General features: G+C 43.0%; 2 protein-coding genes across 3 annotated transcripts; one reads left to right on the top strand and one right to left on the bottom strand.

Annotated features, from left to right (window-relative positions):
- The first annotated feature begins 360 nt into the window (after positions 1–360).
- Positions 361–2,263, top strand: IL23A (interleukin 23 subunit alpha). The gene is made up of 4 exons (XM_027854927.1): positions 361–525; positions 1,410–1,511; positions 1,638–1,784; positions 1,894–2,263. The coding sequence occupies exons 1-4, from the start codon at positions 361–363 to the stop codon at positions 2,047–2,049; spliced, it is 570 nt and encodes a 189-aa protein (XP_027710728.1). The 3' UTR covers positions 2,050–2,263.
- Positions 2,264–2,974: 711 nt separating this feature from the next.
- STAT2 (signal transducer and activator of transcription 2) lies at positions 2,975–25,726 on the bottom strand. 2 transcript variants are annotated; one of them, XM_027855017.1, is made up of 25 exons: positions 25,635–25,726; positions 25,001–25,121; positions 14,936–15,241; positions 14,625–14,775; positions 14,339–14,437; positions 14,049–14,141; positions 13,860–13,938; positions 12,470–12,555; positions 12,095–12,243; positions 11,117–11,269; positions 10,882–10,974; positions 10,011–10,070; positions 9,824–9,844; positions 9,410–9,503; positions 8,986–9,033; positions 8,814–8,897; positions 8,559–8,657; positions 8,273–8,408; positions 6,939–6,994; positions 6,754–6,848; positions 6,195–6,334; positions 5,794–5,976; positions 5,484–5,541; positions 4,106–4,269; positions 2,975–3,823 (listed from the first exon to the last, which is right to left on the bottom strand). In XM_027855017.1, the coding sequence occupies exons 3-25, from the start codon at positions 15,064–15,066 to the stop codon at positions 3,675–3,677; spliced, it is 2,421 nt and encodes an 806-aa protein (XP_027710818.1). In that variant the 5' UTR covers positions 15,067–15,241; positions 25,001–25,121; positions 25,635–25,726; the 3' UTR covers positions 2,975–3,674. The 2 variants fall into 2 exon arrangements, with proteins under 2 accessions (XP_027710818.1, XP_027710820.1); XM_027855019.1 differs by lacking the exon at positions 25,001–25,121.
- Positions 25,727–25,808: the final 82 nt, after the last annotated feature.

Below are 25,808 nucleotides of genomic sequence, written 5' to 3'. Positions count from 1 at the left end.
TTACACATGTCCTATTGCTAGTCTTTAGCCACAATAACCACATGACTTACTTCCCCTGGAACTAGGGCCAGATACCTGGGCTCCCCAAGAAGGTGGTGGTGGTGGGTGGGTGTGTGAGAAAAAGGCAGGAGGGAAATCCCACCTGCTGTGAGTCACCTGCCCAGCAGAAAGGGCGGTACAGAGTGGAGAGTTTAAAAAGACACGAAGCAATCCAGAGAGAGAGAGGAGAAAGAAAGAGCCAGAGAATTAACAGAGAAAGCAAAGGATAAAACAGAAAGTCAGAACTGGTCACAGATCAGTGTGAGGGAGGTCTGTGTGTGCTAGGTATATAACCAGCTGCAGAACCAGCTTGCCAGGGAAATGAAGTCTGGACTCAGGGTGATGCTGCTGTCGCTGCTGCTGCTGCGGACTGCTGAAGGCCGGGCAGTGCATGGTGGAATAAATGTTGCCTGGGACCGGTGCCAGGAGCTGTCTCAAAATGTTACTGCCTTGGCGTGGGGCATTCACCCGCAGATGGGAAATCTGGTAAGTAGCCCCCTTCCTGGTATAAGGATGAAAACCAGGCACTAGGGCAGGAGGAGTAATACATGATGGGTCTTAAGTCAAGGAAAGGTAGAAAGGTCTGGCCTGAAGCTTGAACTTACTAGTGGGCTTGGGATTCATTTTATCTCTGCAAACATTTTAAGTACTCACCATATACTAGGTGAATAAGGTTTTCTATAAGGGACAGAGATTTACAGACAAAAAATAACTCTACCACCTCCCCGCATAAAGCAAAACAAAACAAAAAACAGTCCTGGCCCTTAAGGAATCTAATAGTTGTGGGGAAACTTGATAATATTGTTTGGACCTAGCCGTACGTTTGCTCAGAGACCAGATTTGTTAAATGCTTAACTCAGAACCTAAGTTGTGCTAACCTGAAACCCAGTCAGATCCGGAGACTGATGCAAAGAATTTGAGGAGTTAACTCCTGTTACACATCTCAAGCAACCCATGTTCTTATGCTAGAAACTGTGTCCGTGCTGGCTAATCAGCCACTGCTTCCTTGTTCCTTTGTTTGGATCTTAGGAAGTGGGCCATCCCTATTTTTGGCTCTCCCCCTCTGCCTTATGACTTAATAAACTTTACTAAATTATTTAAGTTCTGGGTTTTGTTCTCTGCCGCATCACGGTTTACTGGGAGATTACATTAGCTATATAAAGAATGATGCAAGGAGGGAAAAAAAGAGTGCTAGCTAGCAACTATGAATCAGAAAAGTGGAATCAGAGAAGGTAGGTCCTAAAGTAAACTTTGAAGAGAAGAGGAGCTAGGTGGATAGGTTCTGGGGTGAGACTCTAGGGCCAGGCAGGGTCAGGAATGGGAAGGCCCAGATGGATTCAGAACTTTGTGTGTTGCTTCCCCATCTCCAGGAGCTGCCAAGAGAGGAAGGCACTGGAGAAGCTGTAGATGACATGCCCCACATCCAGTGTGGTGATGGCTGTGATCATCAGAGTCTCAGTAACAACAGCCAGGTATGTGGGACACAATTGGGTCAAACAGAAGCAGAGTTATGGAGGGGACTGTGAAGAGGGCTGGAGAGTCCAGGGGAGTGAAGAAGCACCTATTATCCCCTTTCTTATCATCTTCTCTCCCTTTAGCTCTGCTTGCAGAAGATCCATCGAGGCTTAATCTTCTATGGTCAGTTGCTAAACTCGGACATTTTCACTGGGGAACCTTCTCTACTTCAGGATGGTCCTGTGGGGCAACTCCATTCCTCCCTGTTGGGCCTTAGCCAGCTCCTACAGGTATGAAGGGCTGTGGATTCGGGAAAGAGTAAACTGAGCGACCCTCAGGAGTTGTAGATAGAACTGGGTGGCTGAGAGTTGAGGTTCAGGTTTCTCTGTATCCCAACAGCCCAAGGACCATGCCTGGAAGAAACAGCAGGTTCCTAGCCGCAGTGAGCCATGGCAGCGCCTCCTCCTTCGCCCCAAGATCTTACAAAGACTTCGAGCCTTCGCTGCAATTGCTGCAAGAGTTTTCACCCATGGGGCAGCCACTCTGAGCCCCTAGGGAATGGACTAATCCTACCTCAACCATCAGAGGGCTAACAGGGATGAGGATGGTCACTACGTGTAAGAAACCAAGCAATGCTGAGTCGCATGCTTCAAATACTGATAAAGCATCACAAATGTTGACAACTACCAACACTGACAAGCAGCCTGAATGGCTGGGCCAGCAGATATTTATTTAGGGAAAATTAAAGTATTTATTCTCACAGGAGAGTTGTGGGGGAGGTATTTATGATATTTATGCTAATGTATGAATTTTCTTCAATAAAACTTATTTATGCACAAATAATATCTGACTTTTCAGGTGTGAGGGCTGTCAGAAAGATGGAAGATAAAGGGAAAACAATATGTATATCCTTCCTACAATTCATCCTCCCAATTTTTAAGTGGGTAGGGAGGGACAAAGTACTAACTAGTTTTCTGAGGTCTTTCAGGCTTCAAGATATATCCTATCATTCCTCTTAGTAACATTACCTAGTAAATGCTAACAGAAGGATGTAGATCAAGAAGGAGCTGAAAATAATAGCAGGTGGATCTCCTTTATGGTATGCCCTGCAATTGCCTCTATCCCTAGTTTTTCAGCCTAAAGTTTAGTGATTGAAAATCACTAAATGAAACGAGCCCAAATCATTAAGGGAATGACTATTAAGAGTTGGAACCTATAGGGGGTTCTGGGGACATGAGGGTAAATTCCCCTAAAAACCAATGGGATTCTCCCTTAAAGGACACTAAGGCCCCCACTGAAGGGGATTTTATTACCCCAGGGAATCTGAAGTCTTGGGGATAGGGGAAGGGTTAGTGGGTGCTTTCTTCCCTCTGTTTGATTGTTGTTCCCAGCTCTTACCTCCCCCTCCTCTGCCCAGCCCTCTCCACCCCCAACCCCCAACCATTGTCCAGGGAGGGAACAAAAGAAAAATGACAGGATGGTTGTTAGAGAATACAGTTTATTGTACTGGCTTTGCTCTTGTCCAGTTCTACTGGTTAACTATCATAATACCAGGACTTGCTTGGCCCCCAGAATTATTTGTTATCAGAGCCTTAGACAACCAGCTGCTCATTGCTAAGTGGTTCCAGCTATCAAAGTGCACATGTGAAACTTTTGCTGGGGGTAATAAGGGCAAAGGCAGGACAGGAAAGCAACACAGGAAGAGCACAGAACAGGGTCAGGAGTTCTGGGGTTGAGCTCACATAGCTGCATGACCATGGATAAGTCTCTATTTGTAAAATGAATACAGTAGGACTTGTACTTGCTTCACAGGACAGCTATTTTTAGGGAGAAAAGTGCTTTATAAACTTCAAATGATTAGAGAACCAAGTTATTATTGATCTATCCACTCAGCTCCCACTTCTGGAGACAGCCTCCCCCAGTAAAATGAGCCAGACATTGTTTATCTCTCACAAGGAAAAACTGGGTACACAGGACTTCACAAAGTGCAAGGGGAGAAAGAAGAGACAATTTGGCACTGGGCATGGGAGAACAGGAAGCTGTGAAGTTGTTTCTTCCTTTTCCTAATTCCATCTCCCTCCCCCTATAACAAACACCAGGCTCTTGATTTCCACCAAACATCGATATCACAACGGAGAGGGGTAGAGGGAGAAGGAAGGAAAGAGGGAGAAATTTAATTCCTAGTAATTAGGGAAATCAAAAGTAGTGGCACCATCCATGAAGAAGTGGCTCACAGAAGAGGGGGCCTCATCGCCAGGGGACAGGATAGGTAACACCGGGTCATCTCTCAGCAGGACAGCATCACGAGTCAACTCGTCATTTTGCAGAGCTAGGCAGTGCAGAAGGGTGAATCAGGTCAAAGGCCCAGACACAAAGCTGCCCCTCCAACAGCTAGGAAGCACTGGAAAGACTGAAAGGGTCACTTCGGGTGGGAGAGGGCTTGAGATAATAGGAGAGGAATGTACTGTACAAAATGAACCCTTTGCAAACAGCCTTTCTCAGTATGGAGTCAAAAACTTACACTCTTATAGCAACAGGCTTATGGTACAGTCTAGGTAGATCTTGGGCAGCCTTTGCAGAGCTCACAGACAGTAAGTCAGCCCTCACTCACCTTCGATATCATTCACATTTAGAGTTAGCAGATCCTTCCCGAGGTCCTGCAGGTCCAAGGGAAGCTCAGGCTCCGTCTGCTCCCAGTCTGGATGAAGCTCCAGATCAAAGTCCAGCATTTCTGGATGCTGCAACGGATGTGGTGACTGCACATCATCGACCTGCCTAAACACACAAACCAAGAAAGAGACAAAACGATAAGGCTGAGAGAGAGAGAGAGAGAGAGACAGAGACAGAGACAGAGAGAAAGGGAGAGAGGGAGTGTGTGAGTGTGGGAGTATGTGTGTGTGTGTGCACGCGCATGCTCGCGCACTGTCAATCAATCCATCAACATACACTTATAATTGTTCTAAGTGCAGGAGATCCAAAGAAAAAGGAAAAAAAAAAACAATCCCAGCCTTCCAGAAGCTTATATTCTAAGAGGTATGTAAATCAGTGGATATAAGATAAATACCAAGTACTTAGAAGGTAGCCTTATAGAGAAAGACATCAAGCAGTTGTAGGGACCAGGAAAGTCTTCCTGGGGGAGGTAGGGCTTAAGTTGAGTTTGTTTGTTTCTTTTTTTTTTTTTTGGTGAGGCAGTCAGGGTTAAGTGACTTGACCAGGATCACACAGCTAGTAAGTTTCAAGTGTCTTGAGACCAGATTTGAACTCAGGTCCTCCTGACTACAAGGCCAGAGCTCTATCTACTGCGCCACCTAGCTGCCCCCTTAAGTTGAGTCTAGAAGGAAGCCAAGGAATCTAGAGTTGGGGGCGGAGGAAAACATTCCAGGTTTGAGGGACGTATGAAATCATATGAACAGCAAATAAAGAGGTATGGCTGGAACACAGAGTGCAAGGAAGGAACACTGGGTTAAAAGAACAGAAAGAAAGACAAGGGCTAAGTCATGAAGAGCTTTCAGGGCTAAAGAGAGGAGTTTCTATTTGCTCCTAGAGGAGATGGGGAACCACCTGCAGTGACTGAGGAGGTGACATGCTAAGACTTAGGCTTTAGTAAAATCATTTTGGCAACAGTCTGAGCGAGGAGAGGCTTGAGGCAGGGAGACCAACCAGAAGGCTCCTGCAACAACACAGACCCAGGTGAGAAGGGGCCGGATTTGGATAGTGTTTGTAGGAGCAGACATAAGGGGATTCCTTTAGAGAAAAGTATGAGGAATAGGGAAGAGGTACAGGGTTGAATTTCTCTTGTTCCAAAGATTTCCAAATAAGTCATAGGAAAGGAAAGAAGGTTAACAAAGAAGGGAGAATAGAGGAGCAAAAGAAGGACAAGAAGACTGGGAAGAAAGAGTAAATATCTGAGGAAAGCTGAAAGAGCTTGACGTGGGCTGGTGAAGAAGACATGGCAGCTTAGGAAAGGGCCTAAGGAGGTCACATCTCACCTGTTGGACACTACAATGAGTTCCCGGCTTAAGTACTTCCTGTGTTTTGCAAGATCAACTGTGGTAGGAAGAGATGTGGTCCAGGTGTGATTAAGAGGGAAGAATGATGGAGGTTAGTGAATACAAATCAAAGCCCCCGGCTCCCTCCTTCTTCCCTCACCCTCATGCCACCCAGTCTGGGCAGTAACCGGAGGACCCTGCTCAAATCACGCAAGCCTCCCTGAATCAGTGTTCCCATCAAAGAGATGCTGGGGTTGGATTCTACAATTTCTAATAGGACTCCTTGAGTCCTAAGACTCCATGTTTCTACCTTTCTCACGGTAATAGGGTCCAAAAGCTTCATCCCGGGGTATGCCAGGGTAAAGGAAGCACAGTGGGTTCTCAGGCACATTCTCCTCTGCCAGTAACTGGTAATTACGAATGATCTCTGTGATCGGGACTAACTGAAGAATGTCTTTAGTGTACGGCTCTACTGATCGGAGGACCACCTTGTCTGGGGAGGGGGAAATGGGAAGAAGACGTCAGAAGGGATGAGGCTTGGGGGAAAGAAGCAGAAGTCTGCCTCTTCTGCTTGAGGGCTCTGGCTACCCTCCCACTCCTCAATCCCAGTCGAGTAATCAAAGTGGTCAGAAAAGTCAAAAGGTCAAACCGAGCAGGGATCAAAACTTGGTAAGGGAGAGGACTCAGAGAGGGCATGTCTTGCAGTCTTACCATCATCCTGATGTTCCACCCATGAACAGGTGATGCCCCCCTCTACTGAGGTCTCACTGAATCGCAGCAGAAAAGTACCTGGCAATTTCTTCTTTAACAATCGCAGTGCCTGGGCACGGGTCACAAAGCCCTTAATGAGCCTGTTACATGGAATGGAAAGAAGGAAGTGGAAAATAGCCAGCACATGAGCCCCCTTTCTTCTTTCATATGAGAAACAGAATGAGTGGAAAGAAGGCTGCTTTTGAGAGTTAGGAGAGACTGAGGTATGAATCTGCTTTCTGAGGGTCTGGGATCAACTCATTTGACCTTTCTAGGCTCATTTCTTAACTCTATATGAGGAATACGACATTCATATGTCACGGCACCGCTATGAGGCTCAAACAAGACAATGTCTGTAAAGTGCTTTGGAAACATTACAGGGACATTGAAATGTCAGTCATTACCGTACCATCTCCACTCTCCAGTCTATAGTTGCAGGGCCCATTGTGCCCACAAGGGGGAGCCCCAAACCCACCCTCAGTACAGCAGAGCGGGCAAGCTCAGAGCATCCTCCTCATACCCATCTTTCCAGATACCCTTCAGGTGGCTGTGCACCAAGTCCAGGATCTTGTCCAACCACGTCCAGAAAGGCATCTTCCCAGGAGGGCTGTCCTGCTACAGGAGAGCAAAGGCAGGGGAAATACCTCAGAGAATGTGGAAGGACCCTGAAGAGTGAAGGGGGTCTGCTGTCAGAGAGTTCATTACCTTGGAGAAGGCAGCCCAGGACAACAACAATTGTGATTCTTTCTTGTGCTCTTGCTCTGAAGGACAGAAGGACACAGGGGTTTCAAATGGAGGGACAGATGGAATGCTGCGTTCAGTTCTGGGAATTACTACATTTTTAAAATTAATTTATTTTTAGTTTTCAACAATCATTTCTATAAGCTTCTGAGCTGTAAATTTTCTTCCCCTCCCTCCTTACTTCCCTCCCCAAGACAGCATGCAATCTGATACAGGCTATGCATATATATTCCTATTAAACATATTTTCATACTAGTCATGCTGTAAAGAAGAATTAGAACCAATAGGAAGAACCACAAGAAAGAGGAAACAAAACAAAAGAATAAAAAAGAGCAAACAGTATGCTTCAATCTGCATTCCGACTCCACAGTTTTTCTCTGGATGTCTAGCATTTTCCATCATGAGATTTTTGGAGATGTCTTAGATCCCTGCATTGCTGAGAAAAGCTAAGTCTATCAAAGTTAGCTATCACACAACGTGGCTTTTACTACGTACAACATTCTCCTGGTTCTGTTCACTTCACTCAGCATCAGTCCACACAAGTCTTCCCAGGTTTTTCTGAAGTCTGCCTGCTCATCATTCCTTACAGCACAATAGTATTCCATTACATTCATATACTACAACTTGTTCAGCCATTCCCCAATTAATGGGCATCCCCTCAATTTCCAATTCTTTGTCACCACAGAAAGAGCTGCTACAAATATTTTTGTACATGTGGGTTCCTTTGAACTACTACATTTTTAAGAGAACGCTGGCAAGCTACCGTGACACCAACAGAGGGTAACCAGGACAGTATTTCAGATGGAGTGTGATGGCAAGTGGATAATGTGCCACTGAAATACTGGGCAACGGGCACAGAGAAGACTTAGGCAAGGAGCCTTATAACTATGTCTTCAAGTTGTTGAAGGGGTGTTATGTACAATTAGATTTGCTCTGCTTGGCCCCAGAGGGCTAAAGTAGGAACAGTAGGTAGAAGGTAGAGAAAGACTTTCCAACAGTTAACTATCCAAAAATGGAATGGACTAGGCGGCCAGGAGAGCTGGCAAGTTTCCCATCACTGGAAGCCAAAAACTGGACGGCCACTTGTTCAGATTATCGTCAGGGTACAAATTGTACTAGATGATCTCTGCTGTCCCTTACAACCCCAAGATTCTACAGCTGGGGCTGGGTGGGGAGGTGCACATCACAGCGACAAAGGGACAGAAGGTGAAAGGGACTAGATTGGCAACATGGGGAGCCAAAGAAGAATGGAAACCAAGGGGACTGGAATTTATTGAGGAAATGGAAATCATCTGTACCAAACAGCTTTTTCTTCAACATGTTAAGCTGCTCTTGGTCAAGACTTCGGCCAGTACAGGAAGAGAACTGCCAGCTGAGGGCTAGGCCCAACACTGTCCACGGGGCCTTGGGGGGACTGGAAAAGAACTGTTGATCCTAGAGACAGGATGGGAAGGACAGCCCAGTTCAGAGGCACCCATGGTTTTCCCCCAGCCCTCCCTGCCACGATGCATCCTCAGACCTGACCTACCCCTGACCCTCCCTCCCCTCCCTCACACTCTGCAGGGTCTCTTCCCAACCTCTTACCTGGGGATCAGAGCTGAGCAGATTAAACCAAAGTATGGAGGCCCAAGCGCTGGAAAGCTGGTTCATGTTGGAGATGATCACCACAGGAAGACTATTGGTCTAAGAGGAAGACATTGGGGGAGGGGCAGGGAAGGGAGAGGACGTCCTGTGATAGCAACTGGCAGGAAGCCCGGGCCTGGTGCTCCAGCCCCAGAAGACAAGTCCCCCCCTCTCCCTCTCCCCTCTCTTCTCCTCTCTTCCTACGTCCTCCTTTACCTTCAACTCTAGATTCAGCCCCTGGTAGGAGTATTTGACAGTGAAGTTAATGATGTGAAGCTCCTCCGTCACAATGAGCAGTCCCTAAAGAGTCAAGGTCATGGTCAGCAGGCCCTGCTGGCTGCCTGAGAACAGTCCCATCCCCTTCCTTCTGGCTCTGCCCTGACCTCACCTCACTGCAGCCCTTCCCAGAGCTGCTTGTCTTCTGCTCCTTCAGTGTCTGTGAACAGAAAGGGATGAGGATGGGAAGGAGTTAGGATGGGGTCCCCTCATACCTCTAATAGATGTAGCACTTTATGGTTTGTAAAGAATTGTATAGACATTATTTCATTTGATTGTCACAGCAAACCCGAGAGGTAGGTATTATTATCCCGTTTTACAGTTAAGGAAACAGTTGCAGAAAAGTTAAGTGACTTGTCCACCCAGCTAGTAACTGTGTGAAGTGGGATTCGAACCCAAGTCTCTCAGGTTCTTTGTCCAGCCCTCTGGCCACTACACCATGCTGCCTCGTCTTGCAATGATGCTGTATCCCCAGATTTTTCCACTTCACCCGTGTTAAAGAGATTACATAACTCTAGGGTTCTGACTTTACCTACCAGGCAGCGGAAGTCCCAGACCAAACCTTGGCTCTTTCCCTTCTCCGGGGTCAAAGTTTTCTGTTCTGAGGTCAGGATGTTGAACATTCGGAAGCTGCTCCAATTGAAACAATAATAAAACCAATAGCATCAATAATTGGCATTTATAGGTGGTCCTTTTTTCAGGTTTACAAAATGCTTTCCTCACAATAACCTAAATTGGAAGATCAGATGGCATCAAAGACACAGTTGAACTTGCCTCTGGGCTCCCATTTCTGAAGCAAAATTCCAGGAGGGAGGGGACATACAGGAAATCTGACAAGCGGCCAGGATCTGGCCCCCCAGCCCCCCTCCGGAGTCTCATAGATAGGAGACAAAATGATTCTCTTTTGTCCTTGTCACATCCCATTCCACCATGAGTCCCCTGGCTCTTACCCTTTCATTTGGGGAGAATTCCTGTGAAACAAGACAAGACAGTTAATGGAGCAGCCCCTGGAACCCCAAGAAGCCTCTTCTTGGGAAGAGACAATTCTCCCTCCAGGGCCCCGATTCCCATCCTCCCTCCTCTAAGTACTCTCCACCCCAGCCCTCCCCATACACCTGCCCCCACGCCCCGACTCACTTGTCAATGGTGACATGCACAGTCAGAGGCTCATTTGCATCCTGCAGCCTCACCAAGAGCCTACAGAAGGAAAGGAGAAGGCTGGTCAGCCGTGGCCACTGGGCCTGGCCAGGTGCCTGAAGGGTCAGTGGGGAGTAGGGGGAGTTTGAAGACAAAGTGGTAAGGAGGGAATTACTTTGGACTTGAATCCCAGCACTACTATTTTCTACCTGTGTTCTCTAGGGCAAATCCTTAATATCTCTGCAAGGGCCTTGGTCTCTTCACCTATAAAATAAGGGAGTTTAACCAGATGACCTCTTAGGAACCATCCAGCTTTATATTTATGATCCTGTTTTTTCTCAAGTCTGTGCTCTGTTCTCACTATTCCCTATGCTTGGAATGAGCTTCACATCCCAGCCTGAGCTCCACCTATTAAAGGGCCTCCTTACTTTTCTTCAAGGCCCATCAGATGGTACCTTCTCTGTGAAGTCCTGCCTTACCCACCCAGGTGAAAGTGATCTCTCCCGTTTCAAATTTCTCACCACACTCCACCTGGACCTTTCTTTTCCACTCCTCTTCGTCCACCCTTATATTTGGGAATTTACCCTTCTCCTTTTTTAGATTACAAGCTCCTTGAGGGCAGGACCCATGTCATATCTACACATATCCTCAGCATCTAGGGCAAACTTTGCATAGAGTGGTCTCCTAAATATACGTTAAATTGAAACTGAGAGGAAAGGAACAAGGAGATGAAGAAGGGGAGAGGGAGAATAGAAACTTCTCTTTAACCACAAAGTAAGACATCCATTCAACACAAGGGAAAGAGGATGGCATGTGAGGTGGGAGGAAGAGGGAGTCATAAGTTGGGAGAGACTGTCACCATGATACCAACCGTGTTTGGACAGAAAACTTATTCCCAGTCTTGAGGACAAGAGGTCGATTGATAGGCAGAAGCATCTGAGGCTGAGATTCCACTATAAAGGCACTAAAGGCAGGGGAAGAAAGGGCACTGTTGAGCGTCTGACACATAACAGCTCACAAGTCTTCTAAGGCCCAAACTTTCCCTCTCTTCCTCCCCAAAGGCCTCCTCCTTTCTCCCCAGGATTGGATGCTTTCCTTGGTGGTACCTGTGGAGCAGAAGCTGCAGCAATTCTGTGACCCCCTGTAAAGGCAGCTTGGTTTTCAGGGGATCATTCTCATAGCTCACTAAGTTGCTCAAATCCTCAAGTTCCTTCAGTTGTTGCTTTAGCTGGAACAATATCTTTGCTCCAGCTGTGAACCTGGTGGGGGAGTTGGAGAAAAAGGGAATGGACAGGATGACAAGACCCATGGGGGTCCCTACCTCACCCCATCCCTAAATAGTTCTTCTTCAGTCACTCTGAAGATCTAAAAATAAGACTGGTCAGAGAAAAAGTAACTAGGCTGTGGGTAAATCTATTACTCCCAATAGAAAAGGGTAGGCACTGGGGACACAGAGAGGGTGAAGAAGGATGTGAAGAAGTCATTTTCCTAAACAAGAAATACCAATGAGCATCTTCCGAAAAACTGTTCAAACCCTCTGATAATCAGAGAAATGCACATTTAAGCAATTCTGAGCTACCCAATGATGACCATTAAATTAACAAACAGTTAAAAATTGCAAAATTCAGCACTGTGTGGGCTATGGTGAGATGCATACATTGATGATAACGCAGGCGTCTTGAAAAGAAACATGGCAGTCAGGAGTTATAACAATGTTGAACTTAGGCATATCACTATGACTATGCCCTAAGGATGTTACTGATGGATCATTTCCCAACTTATGCCAAACAAAACAAAGCAAAAACCTTACAGTTGCTTTACGTTCAAATTAGTAAAACACAAAAGCAAAACTTTAGAATCAAAAATTAGAAAACAGATTCACAAATTTTGTGATTTAAGCGTCTGAAGTATGATTGTGCCATAAAAAAATTACAAAATATGAACAACAGAACAAAAAATAATCCTAGACTAGACTAGATGAGGCTACTGGGTGTGGCTGGAGTAGGTGGGGAGTTAGGGTCACTTTTGGAAGGAGGGGCTGCCAAGCATCACTACAGGAAGAGAGGCAGGAAAGGTCACCTTACCAATTTTCTAACTGATCCAAGCGGAGGTCCAGAGGGGCTCCAATGCAGGCCTTTCGCTGGTGATCTTTCCACTTCTCTAGTTCCTGCAGCAGGAGCTCAATCAGAGTGGTACATCGGCCCAGTAGTGCTCTGGAGGTATCCAGCACCTCCTAAAGCCAAGAAGCATGTAAGTTTTCACCTCAACCAATAGCCACTGTCCTGCCTCCCTTTATAGCCTGCCCAGGTTACAGCATCATGCCATGGTCTAAGAAACCAAGGTTAAGGGGCATAGGCTGCACTCCACTTCCACCCCCAAGCACATCCAGACTGCTTCCCCTCGCCCTCCCCACCCCAAGCTCTCCCTTCTAGGTTCCTCTTCCTTCACCCCTTTCTCACCTTCCTTCTTCGGTCCAGTTCATTGAGTGTTTCCTGCAGGAGTTGTTGTTGCCTGGCCTGGTTAGAGTCCATGGAAGATGGCTTCGCTGGACAGCAGAGGCAAGAAGTAGGGATCAGAACCAAGGCTCAGACACCTGGATTTCTTCCCTGACGTGTCCTGGCCTTGGGAGAGGGCTGATGTCCCAGTAAGTTAGGCGAAGTATCAGGTAGGACAGAGGTTTTGGAGGAATAGTGAGGGAAGACCAGCCAAAATCCATCCCATCCTAATCCCCTTTAGACTGCATAGTTCTTTTTTCTTTAGTTTTTATTTTTAACATGGGCTTTTAAAATTTTGGGTTACAAATTTTCTCCCTTCCTCCCTCCCCACCCACCCTCATTGAAAAGGCAAGCATCTTGATACAGGTTACAGATGTGCAGTCATGCAAAACACTTCCACAGTAGTCATGTTCTGAAAAACCAAGTATATTTCCCTTCATCCTATCCTACCTCCCATTTATTCTACTCTCTCTTTTCACCCTGTCCCTCCTCAGAAGTGTTTGCTTTTGATTTTCCCCTCCCCCAATCTGCCCTCCCCTCTATCAACCCCCTGCTCTCTTGTCCCCTTCCCCCCTTATTTTCCTGTAGGGTAAGATAGATTTCCATACCCCAATGTGTATGTTATTCCCTCCTTAAGCCAAATCCTATCAGAATAAGATTCACTCATTCCCTCTCATCTTCCCTCATTTCCCCTCCACTGTAAAAGCCTTTTCTTGTCTGTTTCATGTGAGATAATTTACCCCATTCTACTTCTCTCTTTCTCCTTCTCACAATATAATCCTCTCTCACCCTTTAATTTTACTTTCCAGATATCACCCCTTCATCTTCAACTCACCCTGTGCCCTGTCTTTGTCTGTCTATCTATCTATCTATACATACATAGAATTTTTTTCCCTCCCACTACCCTAATACTGACAAAAGAGTCATGAGTTACAAATATCATCTTTCCCTGCAGGAATGTAAACAGTTCAACCTTAGTAAGTCTCTTATGATTTCTCTTTCCTGTTTACCTCTTCCATGTTTCACTTGAATCTTGTATTTGAAAGTCAAATTTTATATTCAGCTCTGGTCTTTTCCTCAGGAATGCTTGAAAGTCCCCTATTTCATTCAATGACCATTTTTTACACTGAAGGATTATACTCAGTTTTGCCGGGTAGGAGACTACATAGTTCTTTAAGAGATTCCTCCAGCATCCTCTCCCCAGGCAATTCCCAGGGTGGCTGGCCATCTCTGACATCTCAATCTACTACTAGGTGACCCCCTGCCACCTCATCCTTTCTACACTCCCTCCATCCCCCTCAGGAGCCTCCAAGCAAATGACCCATCTCTCAGAATCACTCAGTCTGAACTATACCTGGAGGGGTCTGTGTCTTGTACCGAAAAGAGAAAACATCCTGTAGGTCACTCAGCTGGTAAACATCCTTAACCAGTTTCTGCAGAGAGTGGGAGGGGTGAACAAAGCTGAGGTGAGTAAGGAAAGGTAGGGAGTAACATGGTAGATCAGTGGGGAAGCCCTACCCACCCCTCTTCTGGCTCCTACTACCTGTATCATATCCTTCAACTCCTGGATCCGAGACTCAATCTCCTGTTGCTGCCTCGTCTCCTTGGGTACCTCAGGGCTTGTGTCTCTATGGTCCTGAAAGAAAGGACTATGAGCACATCTGGCCACAGACCTAGTGCCTGTAGCCCTGCTACTACCTAGTGTGGTTGAGGGACATGTGATGGCTATGCTCTCTCCACGGAAAATATGAAAGGCATTCATAGTCTCCCCATCCCACCCCACTCTCTCCTCATCCAACACAGGTCCACTACAATGAAGAGAACTTTCCTTACCTGCTGGGTCCTCTGAGCCTGGTTCAGGATATTTTTTTCCTCCAGCAGCAGATTATAGATTAGCCCAGCCAGCTGGATGGGATTATCCTGGAAGAAAGCCTACATAGGGATGAGGGGAACACAATGACTTCTTCATAGCCATCCTTAGTGCCTCCTGCCCCAGATGCTCAGCCTGTCTCCGACTGCCATCCTTCAGTGTTTCCTAAAGCCTGGATCCATACCCCAGCCCCCTGCCCTTCTCTGCTCAGTGCCTCCTCCAACCTTTCCACACCCCAACATTCAGGACCTGAACATCCCGGCAGAACTTCCTTAAGTTATGCTGCAGGAGCAGGTCAGAATCCTGACTATAGCCATTAGATTGGGAGCCCAGTTGGTCCAGAAGATGATGGAAGAGCAAGTAAGCATGAGACGTATCAGGGCTCATGACTGCTTGGTACCTAAGCAGACAAGATCGAAAAAAAGGTTAAAATCTTTGTAGGGGTCACAATCTAGGGGCCCCTGGGAGTGGGTTTTTTCCCTGCTATTCTAAGACCACCCCCTCACGTCCCATGTGCCTCATGGGAACCTGGGAGAATAGGGGCCACCCATGAGCCTCACCAGTTTTGGTCCTCAATCCAAGAAGCTAGGTGTTTCCGTACATCCATAGGCAAGAGACTTTTTGAATAAAGTTCATGTAGCCGCTCTTGGAAAGGCCGGTCCAGCCCCTGCAGGATCTCCCACTTGGCCATCCAGGGCTAGATACTACAGGCCACAGCCAGAAGAAGAGGATCCAACTATGACTTTTTTCCAGGCAGGGTCAGCCCCAAGCACACAGTAAATTTTTATAGTTCAGATAGATCTGATTCGGACTCAGCAAAACAGTAAGGTCTCTTCTTCTGAATATACTTCTGGCCAAGTATATTCCTATTATGGAAATAATAATAATAATAATATCAGTCTACATCTATTTTTTTTTGAGCCTACACCTACATAGTGTTTCATGGTTTACAGAATTCTTTCTTTATAATGATCTTGAATGGTGCATAGTGAGATAATTCCCATTTTACAGATGAGGTAACAGAGGCTCAAGGAAATAATGCAGTATTGTAGAAAGTACCCTGGTGTGGGGTCAGAGAGTCTGAGTTCAAGTCCTTGTTATATGACTTAGTAGCTATGACCATGGACAAGTCATTTCAGAACTTGGTACCTCTCAGTGTTCTTCTTTGTAAAACTAGTAGGTTGGACTAGATCAGTGGTATCAAACTGAAATGCAAACAGGCAATCAAAACGTACCTAAGGATCCCTGCCAGGTGCATGTTGTCTTAGAAACCCACATGTCAACATTATCTATGTTCTCTTGTATTTTCATGTTTTATTAAATATTTCCCAATTACATTTTTATCTGGTTCCCACAGCATGCAGGAGTTGATGAGTTTCAAGGTCTCTGACATTCTGCAATTGTCCTCCCTCACACAGCTGAAACCAGAAGCTGGGCCTGGAACTAACCCTACGTATTCTGAAAGTTCAGAGCTCTTCCTACTTGGCCTCTCTTGGCAGGCAACTGGAAAATACCACTTTCTAAATCAACCCCAAAACATGGCTCCAGTTTTACAATGTGTCTAACTACAATACATAAGGTCAGCAAGATTGGGGCTCATTCACTTTGTCATGCTACAGTAGTCTCTTGGCCAGGGCATAGCCTTCCCAATTTCTAACTGCTTTTATATAAATACCAATAGGTGCTGTGCATGGCAGTTTAACTGGCACTTCCTAAGGGGATGTAGTGATGTAGATAGACAGTGCTCTGATCTGGGAGTGAAGACCAGAGTTACTGTGTGCTATGTGACCTTAAGTGTGCCTCTTTTATTTTTGGGTTTGGTTTTTTTTTTTTTTTTTGGTGAGACAATTGGGGTTAAGTGACTTGCCTAGGGTCACATAGTTAGTGTCAAGTGTCTGAGGCCAGATTTGAAGTTGTGTCCTCCTGACTCCAGGGCCAACGCTCTATCCACTGTGCTACTTAGCTGCCCCAAACGTGCCTCTTAATATGACCTTCCTGAGCCTTATTTCTCTGAGTTCTCAATGTGAGATGTATACTCCAAGGAGATCAAAAATTGAAAAGAAAAAAAAAAGTTTATGTAGGAACCAAATATATAGTTTTTTTTTAGTAGTAGTAAAGAACTGGAAACAAAGGGAGTACCTGAATGTAATGGATTATCATTATATCATAAGAAATGAATGTGAGAAATTCAGAGAAACATGACAAGAATTATAGGAACTGATGCAAAGTGAAGTAAGCAGAACTAGGGAAATGATACATACAAGGAGTATAGTAATGTAAAAGTAAAGAAATGCTAAAATGAAGCTCACACTGTGTAAACTGTAATGGCCCTAGAGAAGAAATGAAGAAATACTTCTCCCTCTCTTCCTTGAAGAGATGGGGGTGGGGAGTGGGAACCACTGATTGGGAATACTGCACATGCTATTATATGTGGTCACTACACCAACAACTTCTGCTTAACTGTTTTTCTTTTCTACAGGGAAGGCTCCTGGTGGCGGGTAGGGAGAAAGGCTAGAGAGAACAATGTCTGGAAATGACTGTGATGTAAATATAATAGAAGTCATGGAGGCCTTCAATCTACTCAATCCCCGCCACTTTTGGGTACTCAGAACTGAAGGCCTTGGTGCTTTGGGATGACACAGCAAACCCTCGGTGGTCCCTGTCCCTTTCTATCACTTTGCCTTAGAAAAGGATGGGCTACATCAGTTTTAAAAAGGAAAGATAACTTCTCCTTTCTTTTTTCATCTGCCTCAAGTCTCTCCAGTTCATTCTCTCCCATTCCAAGCAACATGGGAGCCCTGGCCAAAGGACTTTCTAGGCAAACTTGAGCATGAGTTTGGGTTCTCTTTTGTTTTATTTCCTTACTAAGTATAGGTGACTAAGCAATGATTCTGAGAGGGATGTTTTCAGCCTCGGAAGTGACCTTGTGAATCTGAGAGTTTACAGCTAATTCCAGCTACGTTTCAGGAGCAAACCTGACAACTACTATATGGTTTCTTGGGGAAGATGACCACTGGCAGGAGGACAAGTACAATCCCTAGCCTGACTTGCCAGAAGAGAGGGTCCTGGAGGCAAATGTTTGGACAGTGACTAGCTGAGGTGACAGTAAAATGCTGATTCAGCAGTTCCATTCTTCAGGTTTTGCTATTTTAACTCTTAATCTCCAGGGAAAGTATAACAGTAATTACAAAATGCTGCTACTTCTTGTTTAAATTTTTATTAATATGTGCTTTTATGAATCTTCTGTATTTTTAGCATTTATTTTGCGAGGAAGAAATAAATAGCTTTCCTATATCTGATTTACATTGTACATTGAGACCCTTTCTATTCACTGCTTTGGGTAGATCTTAGATATGAGCAAACCTAAGCTTTAAGCGATTTCCCTTGGAGTTTTGAGGTGGAGGTATACAGAGCCAGAGACAAGGAGATAAATGAGCCTGACCCTTCCCTTTGGAGGTCAGGCACTCCCAGGACTGATGTGGATCCATGTGTGCATGGGTCCAAAATAATATGAAATTATATCTCCCAAATTTACAAAAGTGTCCATACAGTACTCTCACTAATAGGAGATTATTGACAGCAAGAAAAAGTTATCTTTACAAAAATATATTTATAGCACCACTATTTTAATGGCAAAAAGTTACAAACTGTACTCAACAAATGGATAATGGCTTAAAAAATGGTGGTATGGCAGTGTGATGGAATATCATTGTATTGTAAAGAATAAGGAATATGAAGAATTTAAAAAATATGGGAAGACATGAAAAAAAAGAGTGGAAAAAAAGAGCAGATGTGTCAGTTTTTGAGGGGCTATGGGAAGATAAGTATACTAATACACTGTTGGTGGATCTAGGAATTAGCCCAACTACTAGATATCAAGTTAGGATTATTCAAGAAAAATTACTCAACTGTTCATACATTCCGACCCAGCAGTCTCACTATGGAGCATATACCCCAAGAAGGTCAGAGATAGAAACAAAGATCTAAGATGTGCCAAAATATTCCTGGCAGCACTTTTTAATAGTAGCAAAGAACTGGAACCAAAGTAGGTGGTCACCAACGAAAGACTGAGTGAAGAAAATTGTGGCACAGGGCAGCCAGGTGTTAGAGTGGAGAGAGTGCTGGATTTGGAACCAACAAGACCTGAGTTTGAATGCCGAGTCAGATGTTTCCTAGCCGTGTGACCCTGGGCAAGTCACTAAACCACTCTGTGTCACTATATTGGTTTTCTGATCCAGTTGGAGTCAATGACCTCTAAGATCCCTTCTGACTCTAAATCTATGAATATTAATGGGACAGTAATGTGCAGAAAGAAATGATGAATGAGGAATTCAGATAAACATGGAAAAATTTACATGAATTGCTGACACAATGGAATATCAGAGCCATAAAACACAACAAAAAAGGAGGAAATTGAATTCTGTTAACTGAAAAATCAACAGTGGTCATGGGATTCCATTCTCTGACAGAAAGGAAGGGGACTCCTAGGACAGAACGTCGCAAACATCGTCAGATGTGGTCATTTTTTGGGGGAGGCTTTTGCTTCATTATTTTTCTTTGTCATAACATAAATTGTTTATATAAAAGCAAAAAACATTAATAAAACATTTTTATGGTAAAAAGCCATGGGGCCCATGTACTAATGTACTATTCCATTCAAACAATCCAACAAATTTCTTTATTGAAATTTATTAAGCATCAGCTAAATGCAAGGTACTATGCTAGGTGCTGGAGACTCAAAGACAAAAACAGAACAGTTCCTAACCTCAAGCAGCTTACATGCTACTGGGGTATTACAACATATATTCAAGGAAGTATCTACAAAGTGGTGTGCTTAACTCTTTTGGGGAGTATACTTTGGTTTCAGTTTGTATTTTTAGGTTTGTGGTGTTAAAATGAAATTTATCACTAAAAAAAGATATAAAGTCATACAATTGAATGTAATTTTTAAAAATGGGTATAGACTCTGCTTTCAGTGAGTTTATAATTTCATGTAACACTTCCTCTTTGCCAGCTTCAATATGCAGACCTGATAGGAGAAACATATAGGCGGTACAGCAGGAGGCTGTCAAGGGAAGTGTTGGGGCTCAGAAACCTTATGGGATCAGAGTAAATGGCATGAAAGAGGTCACACAAGATGCACAACAGAATTGCTACTAAAAGGAACAAAGCAGTGCTTGTGCACTTTCCATCTGGGGCACTCTGCATGGCAGTATGTAATACTGGGGTGGTCACTGGGAAGGACGTTTTGAGTTAGAACCTTCAGAGAAGGCCCAATGCAATGGAGGAGGCCGAGGTTACCAGCAGCCCTGTCTTGGGCATCTTCAGAAGGAAAGTGAGAGGCCAAAGAGTGACACTGACAAGAAAAAGGTTAAAAAAAAAATCAAGAAAAAAAACCTCAATGAAAGCCTGGCATAAACTCATAAACCAAACAGAGAGGACGCTAACAGGCAGCAGGAAGAAACTGAGAGGATGAGGGGGAGAAGGGTGAAAAGAAGAGGAGAAGCAAACAAATAAATGAATGAATAGAAAGAGAGATAAGATATTTAAGTAAATTCGAACAACTCAGAATAGGGGAGGTAAAAGGGAGGGAATAGTCTGTGGTAAAAAGACTAACACCAAAATAGTATAAGTAAGGAAAAGTAATCACAGAAAGAGAAATGGAATAAAAATCAATTAAAAATAAATAAGTGGAGGAAAACACAAATAATCCTAAACACGAAAGGATTAAACAATCCAATGAAACAAAAGTATAACAATCTTGTGAAAACAAAGTCTAATAATTTGTACATGTAAGAAGCACATTAAAAAAAAAACCATATGCAGAATGAAAATAAGAGACAAATAAAACATGAATAATAATACAGTAATACCTAGTATTTATGTAGAAGCTATTATGTTCCGAGTACTATGCTAAACTGCTTTACAAATGTTATCTTATTCAATCCTCACAACAACTGGGGTGGTGCTATTATTAACTCTATTTTATAGTTTAGGAAACTGAGTTGACAGACATTAAGTGACTTGCCCAGGGTTATATAGCTGGCACGTGTTGGAGGCTGGATTTATACTCAGGTGTTCTTGACTCGGGGGACAGTGCTCTATCTGCTGTGCCAACAAGTTGCTTTTGCTTCAGATGATTTTTTATTTATTTATTTTTTGGTGAGGCAATCGGGGTTAAGTGACTTGCCCAAGGTCACAGAGCTAGTAACTGTCAAGTGTCTGAGGCAAGATTTGAACTGACTCCAAGGCCAGTGCTCTATCCACTGTGCTACCTAACTGCTCCCAGATGATTTTTTAAAAAGCAGATGTTGCAATTCTGTTATCAGATAAAGCGAAAATAGAAATTCACAATGCCAAAAGTGATTAGTTAAAAAAAAGTACAATACACTTAAAGGTACCATAATCAATGAACTAATATAAACATTTAATGCATTATAGTGAATATACATCTAAATTTCCAAGGGAAAAATTAACTAATTTGCAAAAAAGGCCTAGTTACATATTATAGAAGGATTTAACATTCCTTTCTCTGAGCTAAATTAATTTAATTGAAAAAGATACAAAATGGAAAATGTGAAACTGAACAAACTTCTGGAAAAAACAGATCTGAAAAACTTCTAGCATCTTCAGAACAGTAACATTAAAGAATAAGCATAAGTATACATAGTTCTCAATACCACATTGGACGTTTAGCAAAACAGACCATGTGCTAGGCCATAGAGAAGTTACAAATATAAAGAAGCAGAAATACTGAACACATCTTTTAAATAACATAATACAAATAGTACCCAATACAGCAAAAGATAGAGACATAAATGGAGACTTAATAATTACATTCTGACTACTGAATAATTACTAGAAATAATAATTATATGAAAGAGAATGATAACAATGAAACAACATAACAACATTTTTGGGATGCAGCTAAAATAGTCCTCAGAGGAAAAAGTATCTGAAAACATACATTAATAATAAAAAAGAAAGATTAAGCAATTGAGTATGCAATTTAAAAATTAGAAAATAAATTTTAAAAGCACAAAAGAAAATTTAAAAACTAGAGAAATAAGTAAAATTAAAATAAAAAGGCTACTGAAAAGAGAAACAAAGCTAACAGCTAATTCTTTGAAAAGATTAAAATCAGTAAATTCCTAAAAACATAAGTCCTCCCAAAAAAGAAAATAAAAAATGAACAAGGTGAAATTTCAAATGCAGAAGAAAAAAATCATTATCAAAACCTACTATCCATATCAGATGCTCACAAAACTAAGTATGCAAAGGAAATAATTAGCTATAAAATATAAACTAACAAATATATAAACCAAAATGGCTATTCCCCATTGGATAAGTGGCCTAAGGATATGGACAAACAGTTCTTAAAAGAAATGCAAACTATTAATAACCATATGAAAAATTGCTCCAAATCATTAATAATAAAAAAACCCCAAAATTTAAAATTCTGAGATTTTATGCCACACTCAGCAAATTGGCAAAGAAAACAAAGTCTACATTTTTGAGGGGTTGGAGAAAGACAGACACACTAATACACAACTGGTTGGGCTATGAATCAGTCCAACCATTCTAGAAAGTAATTTGGAATTATGGGTTTTTTTTTTTGTTTGTTTGTTTTTAAGGCAATTGGGGTTAAGTGACTTGCCCAGGGTCACACAGCTAGTAAGTGTCAAGTGCTGGTCTGAGGCCGCATTTGAACTCAGGTCCTCCTGACTTCAGGGCCAGTGCTGTATCCACTGCGCCACCTAGCTGCCCCTGGAATTATGTTTTTTAAAAAGTGACAAATATCATATTCTTTAACCCAGGCATCTCTCTGCTAGATGTATACCCCAAGGAGGTAAAAGATAGGAATGTCATAGGCCAAAAGGCTCATTGTAACACTTATTGTGATGGCAAAGAATTGGAAACAAAGTATATGCTCTTTAATTGCAGGATGGTTAAGCAAATTGTGGTAAATTAATATAATGGAAAATTACTGTGTAATAAGAAAAAAATTAGCATTAAACAAGATGCACAGGAAGGCATATGAATTGATAAAAAATGAAATGAGTGGAATGATTCCCACAATGTCAATAAAAAAAAGAGAAAACCAGAACAGAACGCTAGTTAATTAAAAAGACCAAGTTTGACTTTAAAAGAGATAAAGGATCATAATCTGGTTCAACTCTGTCATTTTACATACGAAAAAATGTTCCTCCCTCCTTCTTTGCAGAGACGAGAGGCTATGAGGGTGGAACATTGTACATACTATCAAATTCCACTGATGTGTTGGTTAGTTTGGGGAATCTACACTTTTTCCTCCCTGTTTCTTTCTTTCTTTTTTTTCTTTGTTACAAGGAATGGCCTGCTAATTGTTAGGGGTAAAAGAGATAAGTTCAGAAATGAAAGTTATGCAAATGCAAAAGATATCAATACTTTTTTTTTTTTAAAGAAAAGCTAAATCGTTGGAGGGCTACTCATTTTTCCATGGTTGGGCTGGACCAATATCATAAAAAATGATGACACTACTACCTAAATTTATTGTCCTATACCAAACTACCAAGGATATATTTTAAAGAGCTAGACAAAATAATAACCAAATTTATTCGGAGGAGCAAAGGTCTGGAATTTCAAGGGAGATAACAAAAAATGGAGACTAAAGGTAGGATGGCACTTCCAGATTTCAAAGTATTATAAAATAGCAATTAAAAATTATTGGGTGTTGGTTAAAATACAGCAAAGTAAATCAGTGGGAAAGACTAGTGAAGCAAGAATCAGAGACAATCAAACTCAATAACTTGGTGTTCAATGAATTGAGAACATAAACTTCTTGGAAGAAGAACACTCTATCTGACAAAAACATTGAAAATGTGCAGTGGATAGAGCACTGGCCCTGGAGTCAGGAGGACTGAGTTCAAATCCTGCCTCAGATACATAATGCTCACTAGCACCGTGACTCTGGGCAAGTCACTTAACCCCAACTGCCTCACAAAAAAAAACAAAAACAAAAACAAAAAAAAATTGGGAAAACTGGTAAGCAGTTTGACAAAAATATAGCTTTGGATCATCATCACCATCACCATCATCATCTTCATCATCATAGCGAGCATTTAGTGCTTTAAGGTGGCAAAGAATTTTACATATATAATCTTGTTTTAACCTCACAACAAAACTACAAGGGAGATACTATTATTATTCCCATTTTACAGATTAAGACTGAGGATTAAATAGCTTCAGTGACTGGGCTAGGGTCACCCAGCTAGTATTTGAGTTCATATTTGTACTTGGGTCTTCCTCACTTCAGGCCCAGCACTCTATCCACTGTACCACATAGCTGCCTGGCATCTATATACCACAATGAATCACAATTGCATACTTGAAAAACCCAAAAAACTATATTGTTAAAACAAAAAATTGGAGGAAAAAGGATGAAGTCTCTTTCACAACTATGCCTAGAGAGGAAATTCTTAAACAGGGTAAAGAGACAATCACAAAAGATGAAACATAATTTTGATTACATGAAACTGAAAAGCTTTTGCATAAATGAAATCAAAGCAGCTAGAATAAGATGGGAAACTGTTGCTCGGGGAAAACAATCTTTGCATCACACAGAACCATGAAGACAACATACACAATGACTAAAAAATAAAAGGACAATTTAGAAAACTGAATGCTTTGTAATTATAATGACCAAGTTTGGCCTATGAAAAGAACTGAGAAAATAGAGCCCTGTCCCTTTATGGAAGAGGTGGGGTACTGTGGTGCTAGAATATCATACAGTTTCTGGGTTGACTGGCTTTGCTGAACTGTTTTCAATCTTGGTCATAAGAGGAGTTTCAATTGGTAAGGGAAGGGAAACTAATGTGATGTAAAGACAAAGAGGAAGTAGAACACAGGAAAAGATTTACCCAAAATCAGTCAGGTGCAGTGGGAATACCTGTCTGAAGACTGGGAAACCAGAAATATTCAGATCTTAGAAGTTTTAAGTCCATGTTTCTATCCACCTACCCACATACCTATTTATATATAAATACACAAACATATATATATGCATATACACATGGCATGTACATGCATAGGTGTGCATTATGCAATACATAAACACATATAAGCACACATGTATATATGCCTATATATGCATTGTGTATATATTTAAAGATCCTATAGAAATACCTATACAAATACATAAAGTACATATATGTGTATGCATGTTTATGTAGATATATTTGTATTATATATTTATATGCTATATTTATGTGTATAAATGTATATATTTTCCCCCATGTGCTCTAGAGAGTACTTTCCCTTTAGGTCATGAAAAGTTAGAAAGGAGATAAGAATTTTAGTGAGAAAGAGGACACAAGCTGATCAAGAAATTTGTGAAAACACTGAATGACTCTGATTTTATAGGTTAAATCCTAGACTGAACTGAGTGTAATCCAACCCAGGTACTGGAATAAGGTTGACAATACATTCCCAGGTATTCCCAGAGATCTAGGTTAGATGCCTGTGTGTCAAAATCCCTGCTCCGGCTACCTGCTGGCAGTAGCTTAAGCTGAGCCTGCACTCAATACCTAGAAATATTTGTGGAGTACTTCCTATGTGCAAAATGCTGGGGATTGATGTTTACCCACCTCTCTTTCTTCCTTCTGTGACTTTAGGCATCAGTAAAGAGAGCAAAGTATCTGCTTTTAAGTCTCATATATTGAGGCGGGGGGAGAAGAGGCACAACCTTCTTCAGCTGTGTTTAATTAACTGTGAGGACCAGAGGTGGCAGATTAATTCATACCCAGGATGGATCATCTGCATGTCTGGCTCTAAACAGAAACAACTCCCGCCCCCGCCCCCCATCCCCACTCCCTCCCTAAAATGTTATTTTAATAAATTATATACTGTATTTTTTAAAACAGCTCTCCACCACCACCTACTGAGTTTTAGGTAAGAAAGAGAATAGGGCTCAAGACTGGAATATTACAGGGAAAGAGGTATGGGGGCGGGGAGGCAGGAAATTGAGGAAGACCCGGGGAGGGTGTTTAAATCGGAATACATAAAGGGGCGTGGGATGGGGGGCAGGGGACAGACTCGAGGGAGTCGTGGGGAGCGGGGTAGTCGGGGTAGGCATCCAAATTGTGAGTCTGGGTCCCCCGTGCTCGCATGCGGGGTTTCGGGCCCCAAGGGCTCCTGGAGGCCCGCCCGCTCCGGAGAACCTGAGACCGCATACCCGGGGCCCACGCTTCTCCCTCTCAAGGGGCTCCCCAGCCTCCTTACCTGGCGGGGGTCGCTCTCCCCGCCTCTCCGCTCCGCAGCCCAGCTCCAGCCAGCCTGCTCGACCCCAAACACTGGAAGCCCCTCCCCCTCAGTCCCAGGCTCCTCCCGCTGCTTGGCTATTCCGGCCCCGCACACCCCTCCCTCCGGCTGCGCGCCGAGCTCTGAGCTCTCCGG

The sequence above is a fragment of the Vombatus ursinus genome, unplaced genomic scaffold (genome assembly GCF_900497805.2).
Source record: "Vombatus ursinus unplaced genomic scaffold, bare-nosed wombat genome assembly UNPS02010769.1, whole genome shotgun sequence".
Taxonomy (NCBI): Eukaryota; Metazoa; Chordata; class Mammalia; order Diprotodontia; family Vombatidae; genus Vombatus; species Vombatus ursinus.
This window is presented reverse-complemented; position numbering and strand designations above follow the sequence as displayed.

Coding starts and splice junctions, on each gene's coding strand:
- STAT2 (XM_027855017.1), bottom strand. CDS start 15,066: ATGGCCAAGTGGGAGATCCTGCAGGGGCTGGACCGGCCTTTCCAAGAG. Junction 9,845..10,010: donor GTGCATGTCACCATTGACAA/GTGAGTCGGGGC, acceptor CTTGTTTCACAG/GAATTCTCCCCAAATGAAAG. Junction 6,995..8,272: donor GTTGAAGAAAAAGCTGTTTG/GTACAGATGATT, acceptor TCTGTCCTTCAG/AGCAAGAGCACAAGAAAGAA.
- IL23A (XM_027854927.1), top strand. CDS start 361: ATGAAGTCTGGACTCAGGGTGATGCTGCTGTCGCTGCTGCTGCTGCGG. Junction 526..1,409: donor ACCCGCAGATGGGAAATCTG/GTAAGTAGCCCC, acceptor CCCCATCTCCAG/GAGCTGCCAAGAGAGGAAGG. Junction 1,785..1,893: donor GCCTTAGCCAGCTCCTACAG/GTATGAAGGGCT, acceptor GTATCCCAACAG/CCCAAGGACCATGCCTGGAA.